Source organism: Pseudorca crassidens, chromosome 19 (assembly GCF_039906515.1).
Source record: "Pseudorca crassidens isolate mPseCra1 chromosome 19, mPseCra1.hap1, whole genome shotgun sequence".
In the NCBI taxonomy this organism is placed as follows: Eukaryota; Metazoa; Chordata; class Mammalia; order Artiodactyla; family Delphinidae; genus Pseudorca; species Pseudorca crassidens.
This window is the reverse complement of record NC_090314.1, coordinates 9,819,319-9,845,614: the sequence shown is the minus strand read 5'-3', so window position 1 is coordinate 9,845,614 and position 26,296 is coordinate 9,819,319. Positions and strand designations below refer to the sequence as shown.

Genomic DNA, 26,296 nt, shown 5'->3' with positions numbered 1-26,296 from the left:
CTTCTTCACCCAGAAGCGGGCGTAAATTCCTTTATATATAGCAATCTTGTTTCTCTACCAGCCTGTTGCTATGAACAATGGCTCGAGCTAGGAGACTAGAAAAGCCTAAACGATTCCTGAAATGAAATTGCGTTTCTTAAAGAGCTCTCGCCCCCGACACAGAACATGTGGGGTGGAATTTTTCAATGAGCCTTTTGGAGCAGACGGTAGAATGGATGCCGCACACACGGAGCCGTGTTATCCAGGGCGGACGGATACTCTTTGGAGCCTTTTCAAGGAATTGTCACACAACCACTGGGCTGCCACCATGACTGCCCGAGGGCACCGACACCGCCCGATGGGCTGGAGGCAGCAGCCATTCTTAGAGAAACATCTATGTGTGAATTTTGTGTGAACCTTCTTCAGAAGCCTCCCGTCAGCTACCTGAAGTCAGCCCTGAATTAAAACATCCCGGCATTTGGAGGGCCGGACTGCACTGCCCTGGACAGTCCTTAAGAGAGGGCAGAGTGCTCTTCAGAACAGGGTTCTGTGTTTTAAATGCCACTGGTCCGCCCGGAGAAAAGGTCTGGGGGTCAAAGCTGCAATTCACTCAGTCCTCTCCTCTGCTTCCTCAGCAGCTGAGCCCACTTGGCTGTGTGACCACTGGCTGCGATTTAACCCCTCTGTTCCTTCTCATTTGTGAAACGGAGATGCTGTCTTGAACAGTAGCTGATAAAATTGAGGGAGATGAATTATATCCTACACCTAACACTTACATCACCGTGATACTGTGATATAATAACCAATATATATTTTGCTTTTTGTCCCCAGCTCCTGGCTGGAGTTCCTAGAGCCTTTGCAATTTCCTAAACAACAAAGGTCCCAGGAGCATCCTTTGGTCTAATATTTGGTCTCTGACCCACTGTTCCTGATACCAAGCTCCTACATCCCTTGGAATTTCCTGGGTGATAGGAGGGTCTTTTGTTCGAATGAGGTGCCTCTGCCTGGGCTCCTGGACGGGGGCTCGTCACCACAAAGACCAAGCCATGATTAGAAGCTTGTAACTTTCAGCCCCCTCCCCATCACTTGGTAAGGGGGAGAGGAGAGGGGCTGGAGATTCAGTTAATAATTGATTCTGCCTATGTGATGAAACCTCTATAACAATCTGTCAATCTCAGGGCCCAGAGAGCTTCTGGACTGGTGAACACACTCAGACGTGAACACACATCTCTAGCCTTTATCCTATCCTTTAATATATAATAAACTGGTAAACCTAATAAGTGTTCCCCTGAGTTTCGTGAGCTCTTCTAGCAAATAATCAAACCTGAGGAGGGGGTCATGGGAACCCCTGATTTGCAGCCAAGTTGGACAGAAGTTGTGGGTAACCTGGGGACCCACTTCTTATGATAGCCATCTGAAGTAGGGTTGGTCCTGTAGCACTGAGTCCTTAACCTGCAGGATCCTATGCTGACCCTGGGGGAGTTAGTGTCAGAACTGAATTAAATTGTAGGACCCCCAGCTGGGGTCAGGGAATTGGTTGGTGTGGGGAAAACCCACCCAGTTTGGTGACCAGACGTACTGCTGTGAGCAGCAGTAGTAAAAGGAAAGATTAGAGGAAAACACTGCACAGGGGGGAGTGCTCTGTCACCCGCTGGGCACCTTACGAACGATCGAGAATCAGACGGCCTGCTGATGGAGAGTAAATGCCACCAGGATTCCTGGGGCTGCGGCAGGCGACCCTTCAGAAGCTCGCAGACCCGGCTCCCAGTCCCATCACAGTGGCAGCCTCTGCATGCATCTCACAGTCAACGGAAGTTTCCACCACCGCAGAAGCTGGAGCTGCTGGGGGCTAGGAGGGAGAAGGGAGACCTAAAGGGAACACTACCGTGATCTACAGCTTAAAAACAACTCCCTGCTTTGTACGCAAGGCTCAAAAGAGACCCATTCACGGAGCTCCCTTCTCTCCCAGTACTTGAGAGGCAAGTTCCTTGCCAAGTGTTGGTGTCTGCGGTTAGTGTGCCACTGCTGGCCCAGGAATTCTCACTCACATCTGGGTGTCAACTCAGTCTTGGGGCTCCAGCATCCTTCAGGAGCAGGGAGCTGGTAACGCACTGTTTTTCCTCCCAGCCCAGCTCTTTATAAAGCTCCTTCACACATCTCAGCCGTACGAGTCACTCATCCTGCCCTCGGCGTGCAGAGAACCATCACGGGGTGGGGTGGAGACCTGGATACAAAGTCAGTTTCCTGGCTTCCAATAGCGCACTAAGCCCAGAAATACAACTGTTGTGGAAGAAGTGCTAGAAAAGACATAGGACCTGGGAGCACTGAGTGTGGAAGTCGCGGGAAGGGGCAGCCATCTTTGCGGGATGCCACGTTCAAGTGGCATCCTCCTCCTTTACACCCTGATGTTAAAATGTGGGTTCAGGGGCTTCCCTGGTGGTGCAGTGGTTGAGAGTCCGCCTGCCGATGCAAGGGACACGGGTTCGTGCCCAGGTCCGGGAAGATCCCACATGCCGCGGAGCGGCTGGGCCCGTGAGCCATGGCCGCTGAGCCTGCGCGTCCAGAGCCTGTGCTCCGCAACAGGAGAGGCCACAGCAGTGAGAGGCCCGCGTACCGCAAAAAAAAAAAAATGTGGGTTCAGAGGGTTTAAGCGCTTTGTCCCAGTGTCCTCTTGGGCTGGTGACTGTGGGAGGGCAGAAGGAAGAGCGTAGACCCAGTAGGCAAAGGTCACCGGGAATGATGCCCCTCTCCAGGGGCTCTCGTCCTTTAGAAGGCAAGCATCCTAGTGGGCGGCCCCATCAGTCACGCACACTTTAGTGTGAATTTCCCCCTTAGACTCTTGGGTTTATTTTCCACCTGGAAAGCAGCTAAGAGCCTGAGAGGGAATTTGGAGACAGGAGACAGGGAGTGGGGAAAAGAGGGTTGTTTGGAAACACGGAGAAATCTTGGCAGAAAGTAGGCCTCAAAAGACTAGGGGGTCGAGAGGAGATCGTCATAACTTCAGAAAATATTTATTGACATCTACTGTGTGCCAGGCACCACTCTGAGTCCTGAAGACAGAGTGAGTAGGAGAGAAACATCACTGTCCAAGGGCACGGTGCTAGAGTCTTTTGGACCAATGGAAAGAAGGGTCAGCTACCTAGTCTGACATTGGGTAACAACAGACACAACAAAACAAAAAAATTCTCCCTTCGAAATAGTCTAGTCTCTCCCGACACTAAGAAGAGATAGAAAATGCCAATGCATTCCTTTGAAAGCCAAGCAACACAGAAGTGCAGTTTCATCACTCAGGGGCTCACCCGCGAAACTGAGGGGCATCTACCCTCACCTCGCAGACGTGTGCTGGGGTTACTCGCACCGGCTCATCAGAGCCCAGCGTTAAATTTGGAGGAATTTTGTGAGTTGGTTGTTAAAGACAGCCAGTATTAAAAATTAAATGATCTAAACTTAAAATTAACAAACTATATTAAAAACAAAGGTAATACATATCCTCATACCCTCCTAACTCCATCTGACTCTTATCCACGCTCTATGATTACTGATGCTATTTTGTTGGTACAGGGGGAGCACGGTCTAATGGTAGCATCTCTTCCCGACTCGAGATTTACACCATGGAAACTGTGCAACACCACACCCTGGAGAGACCGTTGTTAGACGTTCAGCAGCACATCGGTGCGTAGGACCAACCCAGGGAGGGCTTACCTTGGCGGAGAACTTGAGGTGAACTTCAGCCTCGTCGGCAAGGCTCTTCTTCACCTGCGCCCACGCTTCTCCCAGGGAGCTGCAACACCAAGGAGTCGATGAGCTCGGGGAGGCCACACCGACCTCAGGTCAGAGGCCACGGCCCTCCCTGAGACAGGATGGTGGGTCTCGACCCCGAGTCCCGGGGGAGCGTACGACACAAGAGACCGTGGACTTGGACGAGGCAGAGGCCAGGCACAAAAGAAACCTGAGCGCCACGCCTCGACCTATGTGAGCAGAGGAGCCCTCCCGAACCAAGCTGAGAGAATAGATGGCAGCAGACAGTCGAGTGCCTGGGGAAATACCCAGAAGCCCAGAGGACTGGGGAGGTGTGAGAGGGAGCTGGGGTACAGTGCCGTGAGGACCCTACTACCTGGCCCATTACTGTCTCTGGCCTTCCTGTCGCTCCTCCCTGGTTTACTGTTGAGGGTTGGAAACGCCCGCTGGCAAGCCAGGGAAGGAGAACGGATGCCTTTTCAGGGAGAAGCTCTTCTCAAACAGAAGGCACCACGCAGCCCTGCTTGCGGGCGAACCTCCAGCGGCCTGACTTCCAAGGAGGGCAAAGATGGACCACCTGGGTCTAGGAGCCTCTTAGGGATGCCCACACAGCAGAGGAGGCTCGCCAACACCATTCTCAGGAGCATGGCCCCCCGCTAGTACCTATTCTGGATTGTGAACCGCGGTGCTGCCCACAGCCGACCAGAGAAGGGCAACATCCTCTAAGCTTAGTAACTTTTCCACTGGTAGGAGATGTTCCAAGTAGAAGGAATCTCCTAAGCCCCCCGGACTCTTGAACGCGGCCCCCGCGCCCCTGTCTCCCTGATTGGGAATTCCTGAACCTCGATGACCTTCAAAACGACACTCCTGCACGTCTGCTCGAGACCTCTCCACCCAGCTGGTAAACCCGGGCTGAATGGTCCGTTGACTTAATTTCATCAAAAAGCCACTTCCCCCAGAGAATTCATTACACTTGAGGGGCAGAAAGCTGATTCAAAGACAGCAGGCTGCGAGGCTTCTGGGTTGTGAGCCGAGCGGCCAGCAGCTGAGAATTACCCAACAGGACAGAACAGAACCGATCTCTGTGGTCAGAGTCCGGGCCTGTCTGCTCATGGTGCTGGCTCAGGCCGAGGCGGCTGTATATGGGAAATGACTGATGGATTTTATCTTCGAGTCCGGCAGCAAAGAAAGGTCCCCTCAGGTGATCCCAGCTGGGGGGCCACCCGAGAAGAGATGCAGTGAGAATCGGAGCGATCCAAGCTGCTGGCATTTGTCTTGGCCTGAAGGGCCTGGGCTCCCGGGAGCTGGGCTGGGCCCACACTGGGTGGCCTGGCTCCTTACCTGACTGGGCGGACGGGTAGGGGGTCCAGGGTGGGGGGAGGAGGGAGTGGAAGTGGTCACGATAGTCATACAGATACGGGATTGGAACAGCAGGTCCAGAAAGAGACTTGCCCAGATGCAGGCGACGCGCTTGCAGCAAAGGTGCCAAGTATCTCAATGGAGAACAGACAAGCCTTTCAAGAAATGGCCCGGAGACAACTGTACATCCACAGGGAAGAAAGGAATCCCGCCCCTGACCTATGCCACACACAAAGATGATCTCAAGATGGATCACACAGCTACAGGGAAAGCCAACAAGCTTACGGAAGCAGTCCCAGGAGGGGGGGCAGTTTGACGAAAGGGGGCTGCAGGGGGCTTGTCCCCGCAGCTGAGCTATCGCCAGCCGGCAGGAGGTACACACGAGAGCCCAGAAGCCCTGGTGGTGCCGAGAGACTGTAAGTCTGCTGTCAGCAGAGCACGTGGCCAGTAACTGGCCCAGGGACAGTGACAGTGGCCTGAGACTGTCATCTGAGGGTCATCGGGAGGAAAGGGCAAAAGCACAGTTTCACGCTCAGGACAATGTCCTCGGCCCCGCCTCCAGGCTGGGCCCTCATCAGTAGGAGGACGTCCCTCCAAACACTCAGCTGGGCCTGTCTGGGCTGGTCCAGCCCCGAGCAGGCCTCTCCCCTCCCCATATTCCAGCCGCCTTGGAGACACGTCACAAGCTAGAAAAAAAGGCCATTTAGAAATTCTCTCACTGAAGAGAGATTCTTTTTCATCTGATAAGAGGTTAATGAAAAAACAAAACAAAACCCCAAACCCGAGATATCATTTCTCACGCGGTTCCAGCTGACCGTCTGAGCCGAATCTAAACACATGTTACTGTCACAACTACCACAGGAGCGCAGAACTGGAGGCAGGACGAATCATCTGATGCTGTTTATTTACCAATGTGCACACACCCTGTGGCATCTAATGTGGACACAGCACAACTCAAGTCTCCCCGTCCGCACCTTCCGAGGCTGCCCCGCATTTCTAGGCTCCGGCGTCGCGCTTGGAAAGTTTCAGGTGGACGGGCTGGCGTGCAAAGCTGTGGGTGAATGCAAAACAGGGTAGCTGCAGGTTGTGAGTAGGGGCGGGTCCAGGCGCCTCCGGAAGGAGCGTGTGTCTGGGGGTGGTGCGTGCTCGCAGGGGAGATGGGGGGTATGTGTTCCTGGCTGTGTTGCACGTGAGCAGCGCCGATGCTGGAACGTGAGCGTGTGGCGGGCTGCCCCGTGTTTGGGGGCGCACGTGTGTACGGCATGATGGCGAGGGCCGACTCCTGGCTCGTGCAGCCGGGAGCATATGCTGTGCGTGTTGGCCGGACGGAGTGTCCCTGGCAGCAGCTCAGGCTGAGGAGGTGGAAGCCTCTTCCAGAGCAGCTCTGCATTGCAGGGCATGGGGGTACTTAGGAAAGCCCCCTGCCCAGGCTGGAGGGGAGACTCCCCGACAAGCTCCCTTCCTGTCCTGTCTCAGGCCCGGTGCAGGGAGTAGGAGGAAGCCGGAGGCAACTTCATTTATGTCCCTGGAAGAGACACTGGCCGCGCAGGACCACCCAGTGGCCTGCTGGGTCAATGAAAACCATTCAGAGGCGGCCTCTTGGCTAGACAGCGAGCCCACACAGAGGCCCTAATCAAAGCCACATTTGGTTGGCAAAGCCCCATCGCCTGAAGGATTCAAGCCATGCAGGCAGATTTGGCCTTGTTCAACATCACAGCTCTCTGACGACCACAGCCATCCCACGACAGAATGTCTTCCATCCCCGGGGGCTCACTTCCCCTTGTAGGAGGGATTCGAACAGAGGCTGCACTGGAGGGAGGTCGGATTAGAGAGAGGACCTCGGGGGACCTTTCAACTCTAACCTCCTGAGACTCTGTATTTGTTTCAGTATTGAGGTGAAATTCACATAACACAAGATTAACCACTTTAAAGAGGATAAGCATTTACTACATTTGCCATCTTGTGCAACCATCACCTCTAGTTTCAAAACATTTTTATCACCCTGTGATGGACTGAATGTGTTCCCCAAATTCAGACGTTGCAGCTCTAACCCACGGTGTGGCTGTTATCTGGAAATGGAGTCTCTAAGGAAGTAATTAGGGTTAAATGAGGTCATACGGGTGGGGAAGAAGTGACACCAGAGAGCTCTTTGTCTCTCCTCACCGAGGAAAAGCCACCTGCAACGCAGAGGGAGCTCTCACCGGACACCAACCCTGCCAGCACCTTGACCTTGGACTCCCCAACCTCCAGAACCATGATTAATTACATTTCTGTTGCTTAAGCCACTCAGTCTATGGTATTCTGTTACAGCAGCCCAAGCAGATGAACACACCCCAGAAGGAAACCTCATACCCACTAAACAGTTAGCAGTCCCCTTTTCTCCCAGCCCCTGGCAATCACCCATCTTCATTCTGTCTCTGTGGATTTGTCTATTCTGAACATTTCATATAAATGGATCATACAGCATGCAACCTTTGTGTCTTGCTTCTCTCTCTTAACATAATGTTTTCGAGGTTCATCCACACAGTAATGTGGATCAGTACTTCATTCCTTTTTATGGCTGAATAATATTCCATCATATACCCGTATATCCAACGTGGATAGACCACAATGTGTTTATGCATTCATCCTTTGATGGACATTTGGGTTGTTTCCACCTTTTGGCTATAGTGAACTGTGCTGCTACGAACATGCGTGTACATGTATTTGAATATCTGCTTTTAATTCTTTTGGATATAAACCGGAGTGGAATTGCTGGATCATACGGTAACCCTATGTTTAGTTTTCTGAGGCACTGCCAGACTGTTTTCCACAGTGGCTGCGTCATTTTGCATTCCCACCAACAGGACGAAACTCTTTGTTAACAGGTGGAGCGGAGAAGGCTACAGTCTTTCCCCAACTAGGGATCTTTCTGTGGCTGGGAGGGTGGGGCTGAGCCTCTCCCAGCCTGGGTCCCACCCAAGGAGGTCTGGACTGTCACAGCAGGAGGGGGAGGGGAGCCTGGGCCTCAGGCCCACAGGAGAGAATTCTAAACAAGGGGGCTGGGTGTGGAATCCTGTCACACCTAGTTTCCTACCAGCCTGCTCTCAGCGAAAGGGGAGCAGGGGTTGGCATCTGGAGGCTGGTTCCCAGCTACCAGGTGACAGGGCAGAGGGGGTCCTGACATACTCCAGCATCTGGCAGGAGGCCCTTGGCCGCTAGACAGTAGATAATAGGCAAGTACCAACCTTGAGGGTGAATGCCCACACCTGGAGTCACGGCTGGCCAGCTGGAGCCATGAATGCCCCCTTTGAACCATGAATGTTCCCGTTGAACCATGAATGCCCACCTTGAACCATGGGCACTCACCTTCAGCCGGGTCTATGGAGACCTCCCCATCCCTATGGGACCATGGCAACGGTCAGTGATCAGTGAAAAGGGACCCCCCCCAAGTGTCCCCTCTCCTTCCCCACCCCCATCACTGTCCTCCCTACTCACCCCTCCTCCTGGGCAGCCAAGGAGTTCTGAGACAGCTTAGCTAAGTTCTTTGCATATTCTTCTTCAATCTTTATCCTGCAAAGGGAGAAAATCCAACATGTCAGCTCCCCAGCACTAGACTGTGGGTCTGACCTGCAGCCCTGCTACTTAGTAACGAACATGTAAACGAACCCGCCAGACCATAAGCTCTGCGAGTACGTGGCTCTTGTCTGTCCACCTGACACACAGTAGGTGCTTAATCAATACACGTTGAATGAATAAATGAACGAAATTGTCTGAACCTCATCTGCAAAGCGAGGCATATGCGCCGGTGTCCTAGGCTGTGCGGTTAAGAGTGGTCGTTTGCACAGTTCCTAGCACAGGGCTGGACACACAGCAAACGCTTAAACGAAGAAATGTAACTCATGATGGACCACGGCTGCCCCCTCTCCCAGCCCCAGAGCTCTGGGCTGAGAGCCTGCAAGGTGGCGTCGGCCCCTCCGAAGCAGGAACAGAACCCCTCTCTACGTTCTCCCAGACACCAGGGCCCCCAACTTCCAAGCCTGCAGGGTGCAGGCATTTCCATGGAAACCAGCAGTGCCCAGCTCTGCAGTGGATTCCACTTCCCCAGAGAGGGAAGTTGCCTTGGATTTCGCTTCCGGCAGGCAGGCCCTTGACACACTGTCAAGGCAGCTCTCCGGGGAGCGTTCAGTATTATCTGGCACAACCGTGTAAAATGTGTTGTCATGGTATTAGTCACTGCCTAAGTGGTCCCCCGAGGAGCTGCGCTTGTGACGACCAGAGCTGGCCAGAGGGCTGGGGCCTCAGAGAGGCCCCTGGCCCATCACTGGGCAAATGAATAAAACCCCAGAGATGCGCCCAGGGCTGCAGCATTTGCTTCCAGGCTGATCAGGAGCTGAAGGGCGGCCTGACAGAGTCCCAGGGCAGTGTTCTGAGTCATGATCACTTCCTGCTTCGGTGCTGAGAGGCTCAGTCTCGCTCCTCCTCTCACTACCAGCTCCACCGTCTCCACATGCTCTCAAGCCTGCCTCCATCACTTCCTCTCCATCCACTCAGCCTTTAGTCCCTCCCCTCCCCAGGAGGACATGGACGGCCAGCCTCCAGCCAGGAGTTCTCTGGAGAAAGCAGATCTCACCATGTCACGCTCTCAGCTTCAAACCTCCAAAGGCTCATCAATGCCCACCGCACGCACCGGGCACGAGGCCCGTCCCCTCCAGAGCCGGCATCACTCCCCTAAGCTGTGGCCACGTGGTTTACCGGATGTCTGCCATGCCCCCACCCCCACCCCACTCCCTAGCCCCGGCCCAGCTCTCACCTCTGCACCTCAGCTCCCACCCCTCCCGGCTCTGAAAGGTCCCCCTCTACAAGACCCCAGGTGGACTGAGAAAAGTCACAGGAGTCCACCTGTCCCAGGGAAGACCAGTGTTCTCATGTGGAAGGTTCCAGTTATTTGTTAACACGACCTCTTTACTAAAGTGTAAACCCTAAGCTAGGGTTTTCTAGCCGTTTTCCTCTTGGCCTGTTTCCTACCGTTGTTTTCTCCCACCTGAGCTACAGAATCTCTCAATCTCCTACCGGTTTAATGGGTCATAAAATAAAGATCTGATTATACCAACAGAAAATGGGCCTCCTAAGGAAAACAGACACCTTCAAATGCCAGAGAACTGTTACTGGATTATTGCTGCTATAATTAAAAGAGAAACATTTAAAAAATATATTGCCATTTACTATCAATATTTCCAGTGTGCCTTGGAAACTCCAGACGGCACACATGTGGAACGGGGGGGTATGTGCACCTGTGTGAGTGTGCAGGTGTGTGGGTATGTGCTTTACAGGGTCTCAGAACTTGGAGAGACTGAGGAGGGGGGAGATGAAGAAGGAACTTCTCTCTCTGTAGCTCTCTCCACTTCCATTAGGCTGAATTTATTGTTTCATCTACGGGCAGGCAAACCACTATTATAATCCCTGCACTTACCGTAATGACCTTATCTGACTCTCCCAGTAGGCTGAGCTCCCTGAAAGCAGGAATGGGAGGGTGGGGGTTTCTGGATGCCCAGGCCTGGGACATGGCTTTGGCTCAAAGATGAATTGAAAAGGTTAACAGTCTCCTTTTTTGTTACGTTAAGGAACGGCTCTTCAAATGAGGGCGGCGCATGCGTAGATAAGCAAAGGGGCCAAGCAGTCTGCGTGGGGAGACATTAGGGAGCAGTGGGGACTGTGGCAAACTGGAAACACACACTCCCTGTACAGGGGCGGCTGCTCTTCAGCTCCAGCCAATTGTTGCATGAGGGATGCAAAGCCATGGAGCCAGACTTTCTTCTTTCCCCAGAGATGCCAGATATGCAGACTTTAATGTAACATCCACCAATTTCTTTTGCTGTTGTTGGTTCATATCTTTAAAAACATCACACAGGCCAAAGCAACACATCTGCTGGCCAGACGTGTCCCAAGGGCCATAAGCCTGTGACTCCCGTCTTGCGCTCCCCTTAGCGCTAACCAAGCCCAGTGCTGGCGTGCAGTGCTCACCCTGGCTGCTCACTCCCTCGGGCTCAGGGACCGAGGTGGGTGCTGTCACCAGTCCCCGGAGCTGGGAGGGCCCAGGCCTCACCTTTCCCGGATGAACTCTGACATTTCCTTCTGCATCTGTTTGCCCTTCAGCTGTTTCTGAAGCAGCAGTTCAAACCCAGCCATGGTTCCGTTGCCTTGGGGGTCCTTCTTATCAGCCTAGGAAGGAAAGAGAAGCAGCAGCGTTTAGGTGACATCAGCGTCTGGAGCCAGAAGGAATGGAGCGCAGGGAAGACAGACCCCAGAAGGGACCCCGATGTGCCTGGTAACCCTGTCCTCAGCCCCAGAGGCAGGACAAGGGCAGGAGTATTGGCTGCCCCAGCTCGCGCCTCTCCTGGCGCTCCTGTCCCCACGTGCTCTCTGATGCTTAAGCCCTGATCGCTGCCGCCACCCCATGTGCGTGCCCCTCAACCCCACAACCTGGGAAAGAAGAGGAGGAAGGGTATGCGGCCAAGAGCACAGGCACCAGGCAGCTGCTGGGGCTGGCTAGACCCTCTGCGGAGTCTTGGCATCTTGACTAAGCTGGGAGACAGTGTGTAACCTCAGGCGCAGGTACCCCCAGCCCTGAGCCATGCCATCCTCTCTTGCACTGGCTGGGCAGTGGCATCCTCCAACGCACATGCATAAAAGATCGTAGTGACTTCTGGGGAGAAGCTGGATTGAAGGGCAGCCGCAGTGGGAAAGGGCCCGCTTCCAGGCTTGACATCCCAGCCGGGGAATCCCAAGCAAGTTCCCTCACTTTAAATCTGAGCTGCTCCTTCCATGAAACTGGGGAAATAATGGCAACCACCTGACGCGGTCATCTCAGGACAAATGACACATGGAAACAGCTTCGCCTAGTGTTCGGCAAATACCAAGTCTTCGGTGGATGGTATTTAAATTAGTTACTTTAAAGAAACATCAGGACTCGGGGAAGATGGCCAAGTCATTGAAATGGGAATTTAGTACCCAATTCATTTTGCAAGCAAAGATTAACATTTCAAAATTAAATGCTTTTTGTTTTGTTTCGCCTGACCCTCCTCAAAGACGCCTGAATCTCTCTCTCCTGCTCTCCCCCGGCCCTCCCTGCCTCCCTGGTTCCCCGAGCATGGCCTTCCCTGCCAGACAGGCATCCAGCAACTGTTCCCACAGCTACGGCTGCAGATCAACCCTCAGAGCCTTCCTGGACCCTGGCGGGCGCCACTCCTAGAGCTATCCCCCCTCCAAGGCAGCCTTTCCCACCAGGGATCCAGAGTCAAATGCTTTGATACTTAAAGGGAGGAGTTGGAAACAGGTCAAAATAGGGCTTCCCTGGTGGCGCAGTGGTTAAGAATCCGCCTGCCAATGCAGGGGACACGGGTTCGAGCCCTGGTTCGGGAAGATCCCACATGCCGCGGAGCAACTAAGCCCGTGTGCCGCAACTACTGAGCCTGCGCTCTAGAGCCCGTGAGCCACAACTACTGAGCCCGCGTGCTACAACTACTGAAGCCCGTGTACCTAGAGCCCCCCGTGCTCCGCAACAAGGGAAGCCACCGCGATAAGAAGCCCGCGCACCGCAACGAAGACCCAATGCAGCCAAAAATAAATAAACTAAAACAACAACAACAACAAAATAGGTCCTTTGCCACCACAGAGAGGAGCATTAGTGAGAACCCTGTCCCAGGATCTGGAAAGACCTGGGCTCTCTCTCAGCTCAGCCACTGGGCACAGCGGTCAGGTCCTTCCAATTCTAGGCTGTGTCTCCCACCACTCACCCTAAAATAAGAATGGATTGCACCTCTAACATCCCGTTAGAACAGCTGTTTTATGAGAGGGGAAAGGAAAAGGGCTGGTGACGCCTGGAGAACGCCACTTACCTCCCCACTCCCTCCCAGTGCAGGATCCCTTCCTCAGCTGCCCTGACCCAGGGCCCTCTGAGCCACACTGTAATACCTCTCTTGACGGGGAGCTCATCACCACACGGGGCACACCATGTCACAAGGGGGCTGCTCTGGCCATTGAAAAGTGACCCCAAGTACATGTAAGACGTGTGCCCTCCACTGTATGAATGCTACCTCTTGATGAAAAAGCCAAAGAAAAATTATTTGAAATACTGAGCCCCAATCTGCCTCCCCGAGAGGAAGTATGTGCTGAGTGATCTGTCCACACTGGGAAAACCAGCCCGAGGAAGTGGGCTTTAATAACCGTGTGAGCAGAAAAATTTCTGTGAGGGGGAAAAGGCCTTGATGGTCCGAGAGATAAAACCCTGGGGTAAGTATCAGAGTCCCAGGAGGGCTTGAATCAAGATGGGACCTGGGTGATGCTGACCGGCAGCAGCATGAGCCACTCCCCCGGCTCCCTACCATCCCCCACCATCCGCCACCCGCTGACCTCCGGCTCCCAGGGTGCCCATTCCCGGCGCTTGAGCTGGTCTCCCCCGCATGCTCTGTTTCCTGCTCCCCTCTTTATGGATGACGTCTCTCCTGCACCCACCCCCCTTAAGGATGATGTCTCCAACCTAGCTCTTCCCCTCCATCTCCACAGCTGCCACCATCTTTCCTGGCCTCCCACAGGGTCACGGGCACTTCTGCCTGTTTACAGCCCTCCTTGCATGACACAGGCACATCAGATCACATCCGACTCCTGCTTAAACCCTCCACCACCTTCCCGCTGCAAACAGAATAAAACCCAGCATCCTTATGGAGGCTGCGAGGTCTCGTACCCTCGGATTCCCCGCTCACTCTCACCCCTGGGCTCACCCCTGCCCCCGAGGTGTGTCTGCCGCCAAAGCCAGAGCCCTTTCTACAGTATTTGCTGCCTCTGCACATATCTCAGAAGATCTGGAAGAAACACAGCAACAGGAATCTTTGGCTACCTTCTGAAGGGCAAGAGATCTGGTAAAAAGACAAAAGCATTTTTGTCTAGTACTTGGTTAGCAAATCTAAAAAAGGGTAGGTAATCCATTCTGACTGGTGGTTAAAAAAAAGTTTTGATTTTTTAAATTTCTCGTTCCTTGGGGCCTCTGCCAAAGTTTACTTTTTTTAGGTGTACAATTCACTGGTTTTTAATATATACACAGGTCGTACAACGATCACCACTGTCTGATTCCAGAACGGGGTGATTTCATTTTAAAAGCCATTGTGAATTTTAAAATGAAAATGTCCAGGAGTACTCCCAGAGTTTCTGAGTAGGACTCTGAATCTGTCAAAAGATATTTAATTTTGGAGAACTTCACACAAAATTTACCATCTTAACCATTTTTAAGTGCACAGTGCAGTGGCATTAAGGACATGTGCACTGTTGTGCAAACATCACCACCATCCCCCTCCAGAACTTTCTCATCTTGCAAAACTGAAACTCCGTACCCATGGAGCAATACGCAAAAGCCTGGAACCATAGAATTATTCGAACTGGAGTCCCCTACAGGTTGTGCCTAACCTCCTTGTGACTTTGATGGAAACAGGGAGGCTGTCCAGGTGCAGAAACGCTGTCCAGGGTCACCTACAAGAGTGACAGAGCAGGGGCTTCCCTGGTAGCGCAGTGGTTGAGAGTCCGCCTGCTGATGCAGGGGACACGGGTTCGTGCCCAGGTCCGGGAAGATCCCACATGCCACGGAGTGGCTGGGCCCGTGAGCCATGGCCGCTGAGCCTGCGCGTCCGGAGCCTGTGCTCCGCAACGGGAGAGGCCACAACAGTGAGAGGACCGTGTATCGCACAGGAAAAAAATAAAAAATAAAAAGAGTGACAGAGCAGGTCTGAAGCCCAGGTTGGAGCCGATTCTGGTCTCCTGCTACCACTGAGCGGCAAGGGGACCCTCCAGCTTACCTGCATTCTGCCTGGAGTTTCCATATTGCCCTGTGGACTTTCTGAGATTTATGGAATGATCGAGACTCCAAGTGGGACTTAAGTTTCCAGCCTCCAGTGCTCAATCGACTGCCAGCCCGTTGGGTTTCACCCGGAGAGGTCGCTCTGCTTTGAGCTCAAGCCACCGCCCCCCTCCCGGGTGTCCAGTCCTGGTCCCCGGGGCCGCAGTGCGGGGACGCCGAGGCACCACTTACCCAGAAATAGTCACAGTAGCTCCATTCGGTTGGTTTGAGCAGCTGCTGCTCCGGCATCGTGTCTGGGTGAGGAAATGTCACGCAGTTTATCTGGAGGACACAGAACAGGAAAGAACACGGCTTGGCTGGAGGGTTGGGAGAAGCTGGAGGGGCTTGGGTCCTAGGACACGGCACTGAAGAGGTCCCCCTACAGGGCTAGCTTGACAGAGAACATGCACTGGGGTCCTGGGATGCTCTGGCAGTCGGCCTTTCAAATGAGGGGCAACCGGCACTCACCCCCACCCCAGCGGGGCTGAAATCAGTCCAAACTGTCTGGAGAGCAGTGCAACAGAAGTTAGCAACACTGCAAATGTCCACAGCCTTCCACCCAGAGGCTGCACTTGTAAGATTCTGTCCTACAGATACCTACACACGGGTGCAGTGACATACGCACACGGTTTTCACCACGGCTCGGTTTGCAGTAGCAAGAGGCTGGAACCCAACTCCACGGTCTGTCAGCAGGGGAATGGTTAAAAAGTATGAGACAGTCGTGTATGGGCATCATATCCATGGTGAAAGACATGGCAAGAACATTCTTCTGTACTGATAAGGAAGGTGTGGCAGGATACAGTGTTAAGTGGGTGGGTGGCGGGAGAAAAGGTAGACTAGTATTTACTGTTTGCTATCTTAGTGTAAAAAATTTTTTTAAATTTAAAAAAAAAAAAAGGAGGGGACTCCCCTGGTGGTGCAGTGGTTAAGAATCCACCTGCCAATGCAGGGGACACGAGTTTGAGCCCTGGTCCGGGAAGATCCCACATGCCTCGGAGCAACGAAGCCCCTGCGCCACAACTACTGAGCCTGCGCTCTAGAGTCGGCGAGCCACAACCACTGAAGCCCGCGCGCCTAGAGCCCGTGCTCCGCAACAAGAGAGGCCACCGTAATGAGAAGCCTGTGCACCGCAATGAAGAGTAGCCCCCGCTCGACACAACCAGAGAAAGCCCGCGCTCAGCAACGAAGACCCAACGCAGCCAAAAAAAAAAAAAAGTTTAAAAAAATAAATAAAATTTAAGAAAAGAGGAGGAAGGAATAGACACCCGTCTGGTATGTTTCTGGAAACTGATAACATCATTCGCTTCCAGGGAAAGGAATGAAGTGGCTGAGCATCCTGGGTGAGAAGTTACCTTGTGAATTTTACCCCATGACGTATATTCTATGAACAGAGTTTAAGTGATAATCCAGGGTGCGTGCCTGGGGAGGGCTGGCCCTGGTCCGGGACAGAGCAGCACACAGATCCCTGGGCTCTGCCTCAGACTTTTCTGCCTGAGCACGATCGCGGTGCCCCTGGCTTTCCCTGCTCGGCAGAAGTGGCCTCGCCGCTGACCCCGCTGGTGTCGCTTCAAGCCCCAGATCCGCTCCTAGGGAGTCCGCTCATTTGTTCTGGGAGCCGCAAGGCCTCGGGAAGGCAAGGCCGGAGCCCTGGCAGTCTTTAACCCTCGTCACAGCCCCAGCATCTGCCTTAAGTGGGAGCCATCAGACGTTCATGGCGAGAACAGTGCAGAAAACCCCTGAGGTTCTGAATCTAAGCCACAGACTCCAGGGCCAGGCAGCCATGCAGAGAAGTGAGGGACCCGCACATCATGGAAACTGAAGCTTGGGCTGGTGGGGGGACCAGCCTCCACTTCGGGAAGCGGGGTGGTGTCTGCAAACGTCTGACTAGGGGGCAGATTCCTCTCAGCTCCCGCCAACTGATGCCAAGCCAGAATGAGGAGTCCAGGGTTGTCAGCTTATGTGATGACACGAGAGCAGCAGATCAGGATTTGTACGTGAAGTGTCTCAACGCTTAAATGTTAGCAGCTCATTCATGGTTATTAACAACAACAACAACGATGACACCTTGTAAGCCAAAGCAGCCCTCTGCTAGCGGAGTCAGGCCCGTGGGCCCCCAGCCATGGCCTCTGGTTCAGGTGCTTGGGGGCGGCTAGAAGTAAATCCAGGCCCCGCCGGCTCCCGGGGGCACAGGCCTCGCTTGCACTCCTGGGGGGAGAACACAGGAGAGATCCCAGCCAAGGGAAGGGCCCCCTCCTCCCAGATACTGGCATCTGGCTGCCGTAAGGGCGGGGATTCCCGCTCTGGAGGGAAGCATGACGACACAGGAGGAAGGATCAGGGCCAGGAATGACCCCGAGAGCCCTGGAGACAGGGAGCATGGAATTCCACCAAGGTCAAGGTAGAGGCCCACGGAACCCCTGGGATGAGATGTTTTCTCCCAGTGCCCCAGCCCCCAGCCACCCGAGGTATCACTGGCCTGCAGGAGTCTGCTTGGGGGTGGCCAGCCTCTCAATGCCTAGCTCAGGCAATGGTCTCCCCAAACCCTCTTTTTGGGCTGACACCCCCAAGTCTGTCCAGAGATGAGCCTCCTTCTGGAAACCAGGGCTGGATTCCACAGTTTCACATACTCCTTATTTCCCGTTCCAGCTATTCTTGCCTCAACAAACAATGATGACCACAGGCTATCTTTATTTGGTTTAATAATGTAATCCATGAAAACGTCAAGCAAATTTAATGATAAATTAACTATGACATTACACTGGGCATTAAGCATCGTGGAGGCAGGTACTCAGAAGTGGATACAAAGGTCTTCTAGAGTGCCTTGTCTGGGGTCTAGGAGACAGGGGAGGGGCGTACCACGAGTGGCCCCTTAACAACCACTGAAGGTGAAAGCTAGCGGGGCTGGGGGGAGAGAGGTTGGGGGAGGACAAGGCTTCATCCCTCTCGGGGCTCCTGCCACTCTCTGAGGACACCAGCCCTTGGATGGACTGGCCAGTGGCCCCAGGGTGCCCGTCTCCATCCCTGTCAACTCTGGTTTTGGGATTTCGCAGCCCTGGCAATCCCACAGGAATTTCCCTGAATCCTGGCAGAGCCCTGCACCCCCCTGGTGGGCATCTCGAGAACTACACCTCACCGGCCCCATCGTGGGAGGCATCCTGGGAGAATTTCTGCAAAAGCTTTGCGTACATCCTCACTTCATCCTTCCGGCAGCCCCACAAGCTGGGTCACACTGGTCTCATTTGATTAACTGAGGATCACAGAAGTATTTGCCTCTAGTCTGGGCTGACGGCTCGAGCCCTCACCCACGATGTTGTGCCATGGAACATGTGCTCGGTCCATGCAAACGTTTGTTGAACGGCTACTTGGTGCCACGCGGTAGGCTAGACCTTCCCAGCACTTTGCACAGGTGCATTTGTATTTCTCGTGACTGCTTATTCAGCATCTCTCTTCCTTCGCCAGACAGTCTGTCCCAGGAGGGGAGGAAGCCCACCTCCTCCCCGCTGTGTCCCTAGTACCTGGCCCAGCACAGCCATGTGATGGGAGCTGGAAATGTTTCTTGGTACAGTGAACGGAGGCTAGAGGTAGAAGGTGTAGTCTCTGCCCTCGACGGTTTTACAGCCCGATGAAGAAGGCAGACAAGTAAATATGTAATTTCAATTCTCTGTGTATAATGGTGGAGCCAGGGTCAGAAGCCAGCAATCTACGTCACACTCAATCTATGTCATGCTACCTTCTAACACACTTAGGTGTAGCCATGCCATGTCCCCACCCGAGGCAGGGGCTCAGGTAGGAAGGGGTGCTGGACAGGAAGCAGGAGACGGGGGAATGCCCCCACTATGTACTGTTTGGGGGAAGTTCCAGGAGCCCCTCCCACTCTCGCTCCCAAGCTCACCATCCTCAAGCAACAGCGTCTTCGCTCTGGCACCAACTCTGCTCTCTCCAGCCCTCAGTAAATGGAGTAACACCCGCTCTGCCCCTGACGGCCAGGGGGCCCCCTGAGCAGCAGAGGTTCTGCCAGGGCCGGCCTGCATGGGGGCAGGCAGAACCACAAGAGCTGCCCTCAGAAACTCTCTTGCGGGGGCTACAGCCACCACTCAGGCGCCTGGCCATGGCACAAGAGCCGCTGAACACAAGTGCGACCCACCCAAGGGGGCTGGCGTGGGGAGGCCTGGCGCAAGCCCCGGCCCCAGCACAGCACGGAGGCCTCCCTGGAGGCGGAGGCCGCAGCTATGTGCCCTCCTCTCTGACAGCCGCCTGCAACATAGAAGAGAAGGTGGTTTCACAACCAAGCGGGCCCTGAATTTCCTCCTGGTGGGAGAGGCTACTCTGGGAGGGGGTGAGAGAGGCAAAAGCCAGAGCTGGGACCTGTGGAAGCAGAAGAAAAATGCCCTCAAGCACTCACACCGTCCCCGAGCTCCCACCCGCGGCCCCCAGACGGGCCATGCCGCGAAGCTCAGACTGAAGATTAGAGCAGTCCCCAGCCTCTTCCTTCTAGGACAGGAGTGTGACTAGGTGGCTCTGCTGTCACCTTTTCTGGAACCCTCCAGATTCTGACGCATCATATTGGTGCCGAGGCTGTGAACTGCCATTAGCGCCCGTCACTTCCAATCAAGCAAGCAGCCCACTCACTGCCAGCCCTGCCCGGGGCCCCGCGGCTGACGAGCAGCCCACGTGTCGGCCTCTTCAAAACGTGTTCCAGGCCCGGGTCGGGGAGCCGGAGCGTCGGAACCAAGCTCGGTCCTTGCTTCTCGGCCACACTGTGAGCCAGACTCGGACGCCGCCTGCAAATCTCTGCTGCCCAGGTGAGACCAGGTAAGAGGATGCTCACCCCATCCCCGCACACCGGGGCGAGGGAAGCTTGGGCCCCAGCCTCCCCCACCGTTCCCCCCAGCATCTCCTCCCAGGGAAGCCACGAGCTCTGCAGGATCAGGACTCAGGGAGGGGCCGCAGTGGGAGCGTGACTGCTCCGTGGAAGGGCAAGAGCCACGGTACAAAGCTCTGCAGCCCCACTGGTCGGCCGGCCGGCAAGGATGCCCATCTCCAGCCTGGAGAGGAGAAGGGCCGCATGGGCTGGCAGTCAGCAGACCCGGGTTCAAGTCCGGGGCTCTGGTCCTCACTCACTCTGTGCCCCTTCTCAGTTTTCCCAGCAAAAAGTCCCCAAGGCTTGAGTGCTTATTTAAAACCTCCGGGGTGTGGGGGTGTTGGTTATAACGCAAACTTTCCAGCCTCGCCCCAGAGTGACCAACAGAGGAATCTGCATTTTAACAAGTATCCCCAAGGCTTCAGATGAGAAGCACTGCTGTAGGGCAGCGGGAAGGAGGGAAGGCAGTGAAGCAGGGATGGAGGAGGTGTGTTGCCAGGAGACCCAGGGCCACGCCCACGCTGACAAAGCCCCAGGCTCCAGCCGAAAGGTAGACCAGAGCGGTGACCCGGGCCGCACCTCGGTGACCCGGGCCGCACCTCGTGAGCTGGGCTCCATCACCCATGGGAGGCATAACACTCAGCTTTTCACTTTTCATTTCTCTTATTCACGTTCCTTCTACAATGCAGTTTCTTCTCCCTCTTTCTCCATCTTTCAGGGAACTTTGGGAGCTCCTGCTTTGCCCCAGTACTCTGGGGCTTTCTGTGAACGTGAGGACTGTGTTCTCAGGACGTCTGCCCCGGGGGCCTGTCCACGCCCTCCCCATCAGCTCCAGTAACAAGGAAGCTGCTGCTGGCCCAGGGTTGAGCCGCCTGGTCCCATCCTCAGGGGGGCAACTTGCACCTGGGGCATTGCTGGTGGGTAAGAGCACAGGTCTCAAGTCCTGATGCTTCCCAGCTGTGTGACCTTGGGCGAGGCCCTGCTCTGTGCCAGGTCCTGCCCTGTGCCTCAGTTTCCTCATCTATAAACACGGTGATGAGGAGACTAGTGTGAACTGAGCACCTACTGTGTGCCAGGCTGTTCTACGTGCTTTCCACACCATCCCTAGGGCACACATGCCCATCGTCTCCCCATTGTACAGATGTGGACACTGAGACCCAGAGAGGCCGGGTCGCTGCCCAGCTGGTGGGTGCTGTGCTGACCCCCTTGGCTTAAGAGCCCGAGTTCCCAGTCCCCACACTACCCTGGTCCAACCACCTGCCCTCCCCGCAGTGAACGGAGAATGAAATGGGTGCTCAGAACCCTCCTGGTGCCTAATAAATGGACACACAGGGGCAGCAATTATGACTGTTGCCATTGTTTGCCTGCCGCTTTTTCCTCCCCAAATCCGTCAAAGCAGGATCTGCAGCCTGCATGAGCCGGGGCAGGGGACCCCGTCTTGCTTCCATCTCCGAGAACTGTGTGACAGAGCCTGAAGGAGCCTATCTGCGGCCCCAGAGCTGCTGCACTTGGGTCGAAACCGCACACCTAGGACCACACGTCTCCCAGCTCCAAGTTCTTAGCTGAGCAGATGGGCGAGTTGTTTCTCTACTTGGAGGGGGAGGGACATCCAGCGCCCGCCTTCCCCGAGCACAGGGCTGATGTGGAGCCGGAGGCAGGGTGGCGTGGGGACTCGGCGGGCTTTTGGAAGAGCCCTGGGAGGCTGTCTGGCCGCTCTGGGCACAGGCTGCCTGCTTCCCCATCAGCAACTCCCAGGAACTCTATTCTTAGGGCGCTTTCTCTTCCTTTTAACTTTGATGTCTTCCAGAAGTTACCCTGCACAAAAGCCACCCTGCCGTGGCTGTAATTTACACGTCATGTCACTTGCGAGGAGCACAGCCCACCCCCTCCAACCCACTCCTGCACACGTACCTTCCCCTGCCTGCCCTGCAAAAATGGCTTCTGCACCATTCCAACCACAATCCTTCCACTTGTTTGCCCCAAGAGAAAAAGTGAAATAAGAAATCAACAGAAGAAGGGCCGGGGGGAGGCAAGGGGGGAACCCTCGGCAACATCCAAGCTTTGGAACTTCCCAGGTACCAGGCTGGGCATCGCCTCCATTCAGCGGTCCGCATTGCCATGGCAACAGCCGAGGCATGGACCAGAGACAGCCCCAGCTTGCCACCCAACATGCGCGCGCTCCGCGGGAGCCGCTTACCGTGATGGTGTTTTCCTTGCTCTGCTTTTTGCCTGGTGACGAGGATCCCAGGTTCTGGGGAGAGACACAAGAAATATCGTCAAAGCTGTCCTCCATATCGGACATCCTCTTTCATTCGGGTTCCCTGAAGGTGGAGGGACTGGTTAAAAGCCTCGGGCTGGGGAAGTTTGGGGATGCTCCGGCTGCCGTTAACCCCCAAGTCACCATATTCTGGGAGAGGGCAGGCAGGAGCCTCCCGCGCCCCGGCTTGAAAACCAATTGGAGGAAGCCTCCAGCACAGGCTCTGAGAAAACTGCTCCAAAGCAGGTCTGCCTCCTCTTCTCCCCGTCGGTGGCTGGGGGAGCTAACCCCTCAGCGGCCCTCTGCTGGTAAGTGGTTCTGCACGCTGCTGGCTGCCTTAACCGGCAGAATCCACCCGGGGAGCAGAGAGTTAAGGCCACCACCTCCTTGCACTGAGGATTCAGAACATGACATCTTATTCCAAATCCCCCGGGGCCGACATCACACCCCAGATACGTGCAATGTGGCCCGGGGTGCTCGGCCACATCCGTGACATGTCACCTTCCCAACCCAGAGAGCAGGGGGGCTCTGTTTCGGCTTCCATTCGGACTTTGGGGGTCTTCCCTTTGCCAGCAAGAAAACCACTGTCCCAAGGACCACCAAGCCCACAGGACCTCAGCAGCTTGCCCCAGACCTAGGATGGTCCTGGAATGGAAAGTAAGGATTGCCAGATGAAAACACCACATGGGTCCTAAGGGCCTATGACCCTAAAGGGGAGGGTCAATTCTGGGTCTTTGTTGTGCCATCAGCAGTTACGTCAGGGACTCTATAGGGTCCCTGAGCAGGACATGGGATGCCCACTCCTGTCCTGAGCCACATGTCGAGCTGGGAAGCAGGCTCGCCCCTAAGGCACTGCAGTGGCATCGCATGTGTGTCCTGGGACTCGTGGCCTTATTCTGTCTCTAGTGGGAGGGAAGAAAGTGGCTGCTAGGACTTTACAGAGAAAGGCCCAGAAGAAGCACGAAGAGCCTTCTCCAGCAAGCCTCAGGGAACCAGCAGTCCCCATCCCCAGGCCAGCACAGCTCTGGACCACCCAGCAGGATGAGCGTTTTGGGGGTGGGGTGTGTTCAGCCCCTGCCTCAGGAACCCAACTGCTCATCAGACAAAATAAGAAGCTTGATGAGTTCCTGCCCATGGTCCCCTCGTTCCCTGCCTCCCCCCCACAAAACCCCCCCTCAGTCCCTCGTTCCCAACGAGACCTACTTTGGCAGGTAAGTAAAGTAGGCTAATGAAAACTGACATCCCCGGACTGTTCAGCTAAAAGGGACCTTTACGTGTCATCGTTTCACAGACAAGAAGATGAACTCGCCAGCCTTGACATCCTGCCAAGTTAACTTGAGCCTGTTTCACCATCTGTCACCAACGGTCCTCAGGCTCTGGAGTGCATCAGAATTAGCTCTCCCCCATCGGGTCCCCCCACCCACCTCCCAGAACGGCTGATCCGGCAGGTCTCCGGGGGCCAGGGTCTTTAAGGCAGAGTCTGGGGGCCTTCATGGAGGATGTCTGTTCTGTCGTTGCATTGAGGCCCCCCTAACTACAGCACTTCTGTTAGCAGACCCAACAGGTTCTGGGGCAACATCATGCTTGTGACCAACTATAGCTTCCTTAGATGTGTTAAATGCATCAACTCATCCAGCCTGCCCACCCTGGACCCTCCCCAACTATCGATTCTGCGCAGGGCACTTGCCAAGATGGGGCTTTCTTCGAGGAAGGCAGACTGAGGCGGCACGGCAGGGGCCCAGGTACCAGTCTCCAAGGAGAACAGACAGGTGCTGGGCTCTTCCTACAGGTTCGTCCATGCAAATACACACCCGGGATGGGCAAGGAGAACCTTTGGGATGGATTCACTTTTTGTTTGTTTGTTTTTGCGGTACGCGGGCCTCTCACTGTTGTGGCCTCTCCTGTTGCGGAGCACAGGCTACAGATGCGCAGGCTCAGAGGCCATGGCTCACGGGCCCAGCCGCTCCGCGGCATGTGGGATCTTCCCGGACCGGGGCACGAACCCGTGTCCCCTGCATCAGCAGGCGGACTCTCAACCACTGCGCCACCAGGGAAGCCCTCGTTTTTCTTTTTTTTTTTTTTTTTTGGCCGCGTAGCATGTAGGATCTTAGTTACCAACCAGGGATCAAACCCATGCCCCCTGCATTGGAAGCGCAGAGTCTTAACCACTGGACAGCTAGGGACGTCCCTGGGGTGGATTCTGCAGTTTGCAGGGGTCTCCCTACCACAGACACACATCATCACCACCAGGACCACCACAGTGCTCCCATTACACCCCCCAGGAAGTGCAACCAGTGCTCTGGCAGCCTTGGCAATAGCCTTCCAGGGAGGAGGGGGAACTCCGGGGGAAGGATACACTGGGAGAGCTCCTGCCCTGAGTGCTGCCTTGTGAGGCAGCCGTGAGGCAGGCACTTAACACACGTCACCTCACTGAGTCCCCACAACCCCACCAGGTTACTGGCATCGTCTTCATTTTACAGATGAGGAAGCTGAGGCTTGCAGACACTAAGGTGTCCAGGGTCACAAGGCAAGTAAACAGAGGAAACTGATCCCCAAACCTGCATGACTCTTTTCTCTGTCTCCCGCTATCTCTCCACTTGGAGACCTGGGACAATCTCTTGTTTTTCCAGGTATCTCTGCAGGGGCCAGAAAACATCTCCGTCATCCACAAACACTGATTTGGGGGCCACTGTGTCCAAGGCTGTCTGGAATGAGGCTGGACACAGAGGTCACCCTCCTCCCTATAATCTGGGTCAAGACAGGAGTGCAAGTAACAGCATGTGGGGGTGGGGGTGATGTTCTGAGTGTGGGTGCCAGTCTCTACTCTCCTAGTTGTGCAGTTTCAGCCAGAGCTGCACACGGGGGTCAGAGGCTCCTCCCAGGTGCTCTCACGCTCTGTTTGCTGCTGAAGACCTGTGTCCATTATTTGAACGTCATATACATAAACATTATCATATATATATACACACACACACATCACTCACACACTCACACACACACACATTCCGTAGCACTCCACTGAAAGGTCCCAGAAGGAACAACACCTCAGTCACAGTGACAACACCTACTAGGTAGAAGTGGTTTCTAATATGATTTCCCACTAAAAGGGCCCCAGGCTCCTTGGAGAATTGGCTAATTCCAAATGCCAGGTGGACCTGGAACATCTGTGCCAGGAGGTAAGAAAGTGCTTAACAAATGATGTGACATAACAAAAGGACACAGACGCCAACTCAAAGAGGCTCCCACAAGCCAATCTGGGAAAACCACCACTGGCAAACCCCAATGTCAAAGACTCAGGCCCAATCATCAGGGATGCTCAAAGCTCTGCGCGCAAAGGCTGTTGGGAAACAATGTGCACATGGCCCGACCCTATTCACCCCACAGATCTAATATATACATATTGGATGATATTAATGAACTAACGTTTTCTTAAGTGTACTGATGGTATTATGTTATGTCTTCGCCCTTAGACATACATTCTGAAATACTTACAGTTAAAACAATATGTGAGGAATTTGCTTTAAAAGAATCCAGTGGGAAGTTAGGGAGAGGTGATGGGAGTTTATTTAAAAAAAATTTTTTTTTTAATATATAACCCATTCATTTTATTTATTTTATTTTACTGAATTTTTTCAATTTTTGGCTGCACTGGGCCTTAGTTGCAGCACGTGGGCTTCTCTCTAGTTGTGGCATGCAGGTTTTCTCTCTAGTTGTGGCGTGTGGGCTCCGGGGCACGTGAGCTCAGTAGTTGCGGCACACAGGATTAGCTGCCCCGCGGCATGTGGGATCTCAGTTCCCCGACCAGGGAGCGAACCCGCGTCCCCTGCCTTGGAAGGTGGATTCTTTACCACTGGACCACCAGGGAAGTCCTGTGATGGGAGTTTAAATGAAACAAGATTGGCTGAATAATTGAAGTTAAATGATTGGTCCATGGTCCTTTATTAAAATAGTCCTTCTACTCTTATAAATGTTTACGTGTGTCCATAACAGAAGTTTTTTTTTTTTAATTTCCTTTTCCTATGATTCTAGAAGGTTTTTCTCCTCTTTTTAAAAACCCCTCCCCAGCCTGGTTTCCTGGCCTCGCCTGGGCTGCTCTGCTGTCACTGTGAGGACCCACTGAGGGTGGTGACAGACGAGGCAGTGCCTGGGAGAAGGCAGTGTGTCATTCCCAGCCAATTCAGCGAGCCCCTGGACTCTGCAATGTCTTCCTGACCCTGTCTCCTTACCCTGTGAAGAGT

General features: G+C 54.4%; 1 protein-coding gene across 1 annotated transcript in view; it reads right to left on the bottom strand.

Annotated features, from left to right (window-relative positions):
* The window catches only part of GAS7 (growth arrest specific 7), a 201,071-nt gene that overhangs the window by 16,004 nt on the left and 158,771 nt on the right, over nt 1-26,296 (bottom strand). The window contains exons 5-9 of the mRNA XM_067715525.1: nt 21,999-22,052; nt 15,134-15,223; nt 11,162-11,277; nt 8,554-8,628; nt 3,682-3,760 (exon numbers count right to left, since the gene is read on the bottom strand). Of these exons, the coding sequence (XP_067571626.1) occupies nt 3,682-3,760; nt 8,554-8,628; nt 11,162-11,277; nt 15,134-15,223; nt 21,999-22,052 (414 nt within the window). The remainder of the gene's footprint in view (nt 1-3,681; nt 3,761-8,553; nt 8,629-11,161; nt 11,278-15,133; nt 15,224-21,998; nt 22,053-26,296) is intronic.